This window comes from Phalaenopsis equestris, unplaced genomic scaffold (assembly GCF_001263595.1).
Source record: "Phalaenopsis equestris unplaced genomic scaffold, ASM126359v1 Scaffold000598, whole genome shotgun sequence".
In the NCBI taxonomy this organism is placed as follows: Eukaryota; Viridiplantae; Streptophyta; class Magnoliopsida; order Asparagales; family Orchidaceae; genus Phalaenopsis; species Phalaenopsis equestris.
The window spans coordinates 213015-218747 of record NW_018165038.1 but is presented as its reverse complement, the minus strand read 5'-3'; the positions used below and the strand labels follow the sequence as shown (position 1 = coordinate 218747).

Here is a 5733-nt window from a genome sequence, read left to right as displayed (position 1 = left end):
AAAAATAATTGAAAATAAATAAATGAGAATTATTACAAGGGGGTATTTATGTAAAGGCCACCCAATTCAAATGTATTTACATATATACCACAAAATTTTTATTTCTTACATCCATACCACCAAAATATGTCATATCACCTAAAAAATTTGATTATTTTTACTTTTAAGTAGTTGAAAGTTGGAAGCATGTAAAAATTAAAATTTGATTAGATGCAAATACATAAGAATAGAGTGATATCTAAGTAAATATTGCTTATTATCATTTAATTTAATTATTATTATTATTTTTATTTTCATACCAACTTTTCAGGTGATGGCAACAAGGCCCAGATCAGATATCTATATCAATCTGCCTGCTTTGGAGAAATTGGACACCATGCTGCTTGTAAGGGCCTTTAACTTACACTATCAACAAAATCGGTTCGTGGTTTGTTATATTCGATTTCAAGCCGAGCTAGCTCGAAATTAAATCTAGCTCGATCCAACTAAAAATCAAAATGAGCCCGCTCAAATTTAGTTATTTGGATATGTTTTGGCTCAAAATTGGCTCGAATCTGCTCAAATTTGAAACTAAATGGCTCAAATTGAGTTAGTTGGATCTGTTCTTGCTCGAAATTAGCTCGTGTCTCGTTTTATTCAATTTTACTTAGCTATATATATACTACAAGTTGATCTGAGTCTTTTCGAGCATCTATTCATGTATGGGTTGGTAGAAAAAAAAATTGATCCAAAATTCCGGCTCATAACTCGACTCGTTTATTTCAATCCGAGCTAACATTCAAATCAATTTCCGAGCAATCAACAATCTTCGAGCTAAATTCATAACCCTAGACACAATCAAATTAATCTTTGCAGAGCTAACATTCAAATCAATTTCCGAGCAATCAACAGTCTTCGAGCTAAATTCATAACCCTAGACATAATCAAATTAATCTTTGCACTCCTCCTACCTGAAATAACCCGTAACGACACGAAATAACCCGGAAGTGAAAGCAGGAGATACTGGAGAGTTTCGAGAAGACGGAGTTCTGGTACGTGGACGACGGGGATCGATCGCCGAGCGCGAACATATCGCGATCATTCCGGCGAGTCGTGAAGAGAAACGAGGAGAAGTGGTGGCGGCCCATTCCCTGCCTCCCTTCATACGGCCTCTCCGCCGCCTCCCGCAAGGATCTCAAGCAGAAGCGAGACTGCGCCAACCAGATCCACAAGGCCGCCATCGCCATCAATAATGGCGTCCTCGCCGAGATGGACGTCCCTGATTCCTTCATCGCTTCCCTGCCCAAGGTACCTACCTGTTAGCTTCCTAATTCCTTACTAATTGGGGCATTTACATACATGTCCACCAACTCTCATGTATTCATGCATCCAACCCCGAAACATTAATTGATTGTTATGACATGCATCTCACTTAAATATTTAGATCACATCTATCATAATTAATTATTACATTTTTATGCGTAAGCTTAGATACATTAATTAAAGTATTATATTACAAATATAATATAATATAAATTAAAATTTAAAATTTACACATTTGTTAATTTTCACCAATTTGACTAATTTGGTCAATTTTGAATCGTTTGTTAATCTAAAATAATCTCGGCCGCCCCGCCGCCATCGATCACCGCCGTCACCACCCATTGCCGCCCGCAGCCGAACACCGGTCACTCACCACTGTCGCCGGCGGTCTCCCACTCGTCACCACCTTATATATTTTCAAAATATATTATTTTTAATCTAATTCAAATAAATAATAATTATTATGATAATAGTAATAAATTTATTTTATTAAAATATTACTGTTGAAGCAAATCCCCCATTTATTTATAAAAAATATACTTACACTTCACGCAAATCTTCTTGTGCAGAGCGGTCGAGTAGGGATAGGAGACGCCGCCTACCGCCACCTAACCGCCGCCGACCAACTCTCCTCCGATTACATTCTCGACTGCCTCAACATATCGAACGAGCACGAGGCGCTCGAGATGGCCGACCGCATCGAAGCCTCCATGCATGTGTGGCGGCGCAAGGCGAACTCCGCCACCTCCGGAGGCGGCGCCGCAGCCGGAAATAGGTCCTCATGGGAAATGATGAAGGATTTCATGGTGGATTTGGACAAGAATGCAATGTTGGCGAGCAGAGCTCGCAGCCTCCTGTTGAGCTTGAAACAGAGGTATCCCAGCTTGTCTCAGACGACGCTGGATTCTATGAAGATTCAGTATAATAAGGTGAGTTTGGTGTGATAAGTTTCAAAATATTTAGGATTTGTTTGGAGGGAAAATATTATATCAGGAGTCCTTGATTTATTTTATAAGAGAATTTCAATCACGGTCTGCTATGTATATATAATCTGAGTTTTCCAGTAAAAAAAAAACTAATTAATTTAATATATGGTTAGATCAGACTGTACATGTGACAAACATTGATTGAAGTCCTGATGCCTCCTGACATAATATTTTTTTTCTTATTAGGACAACTTTGTGTCAGTTTTATTTTTCAGACTGCTACCACATTTATATTTTGGCGAATTTTTTTTTTCAGTTTTTTTAAAATTTTGGTGGTAGAAAGCTGTTTTTTACAAGTTTAACAATTGAAGTGTGTTGGTTGTCAGAAAGAAAGCTACGGTTTAACATTTTGAAAATAAAATGAATTTGTAATTGCCATCATAACCTTTTGAATATCGTTTTCTTTTGCAACAACATCACAAATACCTCTTCAAACAACTACGGTGTCCTAAACAGACCCTTAGTTTAATGAGAAAGATTTGCATTACATAATCCTTTTGTATCTGCATATTTAGCAACTAAACTTTAATTTTTATATTATTAGGGATTTATTTATATGAGAAAGATTAGCACCTAAACAGACCCTTAGTCAGAGATTTATTAAAGTGAAATACATATTTTCATTCATAGATATTTAATTTACAAATTTGCAATTAAACCTCTTTTATATTTATTATGTTAGGTTTATTATATTATTATATTCCAAAATTAATTGCTTAATTAATAAGAAAGGTTGTTCGGATTGTGAAATAACAGCAAAAAAGAATAAATAATTGGAAGAATTACATAAATACCACTAAATTCCTATGTATCAATTTACGTATCTGTCATATAAACTTCAATATTTATATACATACCATTTTACATGCATGAAAATGTGCATATTTCACTTCCTAAAACTTAAAATGGTGATGTTTTTGATGGTAAGGAAAGATTTAGGTGGTATAAATGCAAAAAATAAATTCCTTAAAATTAATTAACAATCTTTTTGATTTTGCAGGATTTGGGCCAAGCGATATTGGAGAGTTATTCGAGAGTACTAGAGAGCTTCGCATTCAACCTCGTCTCTTACATCGACGACGTGCTCTACATTGATGAATCCGTTAAGAAACGGTAAAACTGCCGTTAGCAGGTTAATATATATATATATTATCCTAGCTGGTATTTTGCAGTTATACATCCATGCACATTGCTATCTCATCAAAGCCTCTCTTGTAAAAATGGTGGAGGCCAAGTGTTATGACTATTGAGTTGCATGATACTTCCACCTATGAAATAATTCTAAATTCATCTTCAAATCAAATTGATCCGATTTAGAAGGCTAAAACATCAATCAGTCAAGTTAAAAATGGTGGGTCAATCTCAACTTCAAAAATTGACTTAAAGTCATGCCTAAAATTAAACTAGGCAAATAATAACTCAAGGCTACACAGTGGCAGTGGCAACATTCAGATGATGATGGTAAGCTTAAGCTTGATTCATTGAATAGTTCTCTTGAATCAATAGATGAATCATACTAATCTAGAGGTGTGGTTATTAATAATGAGAATTATATCTTCTAACTAGTTTTCTCATATTTATGACAAGAGAATGAGTTTCTTCATTGTCACATTTTACCATGCTTTTTTGAGGAATTTTAGAAGCCTATAAATGTTTCATCAACATGATTTTGGTTAAGTTAATACATTTCTATTCGAATGATAAATCTAAGAAGCCTTTCCACCATTTGCTTTCAACCACTTCCTAACCTTAACAAGCTAAGTCTTTTCCCTCATGAATACTTTGGCCACAAGCTCCTTTAATTTCTTAAAAGTTGAGTCATCCTTCATTTATGAAATATGCTCTTTCAAATTCTTTTCTATTTGGAGCATCAAGATAAATGAAAAAAAGAGATCTTTATAAAAAAAGAACAAGAAGAGTGATTTAAATGAGAAGGAATAATATCTAAAGGAAGAGATTAAATATCTTCAATATTAGGAGATCTATAAAACTGTATATTAAGGCTTTAGCTCTAATACTTTGTACGTAGTGTCATTGCTTTCTCTCTTCAGTAGATCCTCTCCTCTCTCTTCTTTTTTTTTAAACATACCCACACTTAAAATCCCATTTAAAATATCATATAAAAACAATAACTTTTAACGTGATTTTATTAATTATAACACACATTTATATAAAATCAATAATAATAATAATAACTGTGATAATGATGATTATCTTCAACTGCATTTTATTATGTAATCAAGGTGAACCATATAACTTTGACTAATTATGTATTGGTGCCCAAGGATTAAGACCACTGAAAATCTTAGTGCATGAGATTTATGAATCATCGATAAAACTAAGATTGAATAGGAATGGCCATGTGTCATACTTGTCCTCTATAATCAATTGTCCACTGCATGCATGCAACAAAAAATTTGATCATGATCAAGAATCAACATTATATTATATATCATGTGGTAAGCCTTTCAAACCTTATATTATTAGAAATAACCTTCAATATTGATAAAGTTTAAGTGGATTGTCCATCAAGACAATGATAATTATCAAGTATTTTATGTATACTGAATGTGAGCTACCCATAATACCATAATCATTTAAAAAGAAAAATTATTATGATCACGCTTTATAGAAAAGTTCATTGATTTGAAAGTATTTGTAGCATCCTTTAACATGAAATCTACATGAAAGATTGAAAGGTAAGTGGGGAGAATGCTCCGTGCTTGTCTAATTGCTTAATATTTCAGTTATCTCTCACTAGTAAGATAATAAATACCAATACTTATTTTTATGATGATAAATATTTTCAATGATTTAGTGTGCTCTTGATTAAAAACATTAAGAATATAATCTTTTCATTAAAAAATTCTTTCTTATTTGTAAAATAAATTAAATTTGAATTCTTTCACATCAAAGTGATAAATATGATGGTAATTATCTTCTTTTATGATAATAGTGATAGAATAATAATATTTGAATTATTATTTTTATTAAATTGATGATGACTATATTATTTTTATAAATAAATAATGAGAATGATATACACTATTTTTCTCATATTTATATCTTGTAGATTAAGTTATTATGTGATAATGACCCCACTTATAAGATATCTTAAAATATTATCATTTTTAATAAATTATATTTTAAAATAATTTTCTCATTTTGCAACAATAATGATTAAATGTCATGCATGAATCACTCATCGAGGAATGTTTAAAACTTATTATATGAAAGTTTGGCAGTTGATTAGGCTTTAACTTTACATGTAAGCGTGAATCATATGATGAGGCAGATATTACATTTTTGTTTGAAAAACTAAAAATGTGTCAAGTGATTTTATATAAGTTAGGTAGATTTATATTGACTTTCATATCTATATAAGTTTGTATGAAAATATAAAAAAGTCAAGAAGAAAGAGAAAATGGATAGAAGAATGAGAGAA

At 32.2% G+C, this 5733-nt stretch overlaps 2 protein-coding genes across 2 annotated transcripts in view; one reads left to right on the top strand and one right to left on the bottom strand.

The window, feature by feature from the left end:
• The window catches only part of LOC110029618 (rop guanine nucleotide exchange factor 3-like), a 4769-nt gene extending 1358 nt beyond the window's left edge, over nucleotides 1–3411 (top strand). Inside the window, exons 3-6 of the mRNA XM_020731988.1 lie at nucleotides 311–385; nucleotides 997–1287; nucleotides 1872–2231; nucleotides 3289–3411. Coding sequence (XP_020587647.1) covers nucleotides 311–385; nucleotides 997–1287; nucleotides 1872–2231; nucleotides 3289–3405 — 843 coding nt within the window. The 3' untranslated portion in view covers nucleotides 3406–3411. The remainder of the gene's footprint in view (nucleotides 1–310; nucleotides 386–996; nucleotides 1288–1871; nucleotides 2232–3288) is intronic.
• LOC110029616 (protein CHROMATIN REMODELING 35) overlaps nucleotides 1–5733 on the bottom strand; it is a 77834-nt gene that overhangs the window by 67021 nt on the left and 5080 nt on the right. The window lies entirely within an intron of this gene.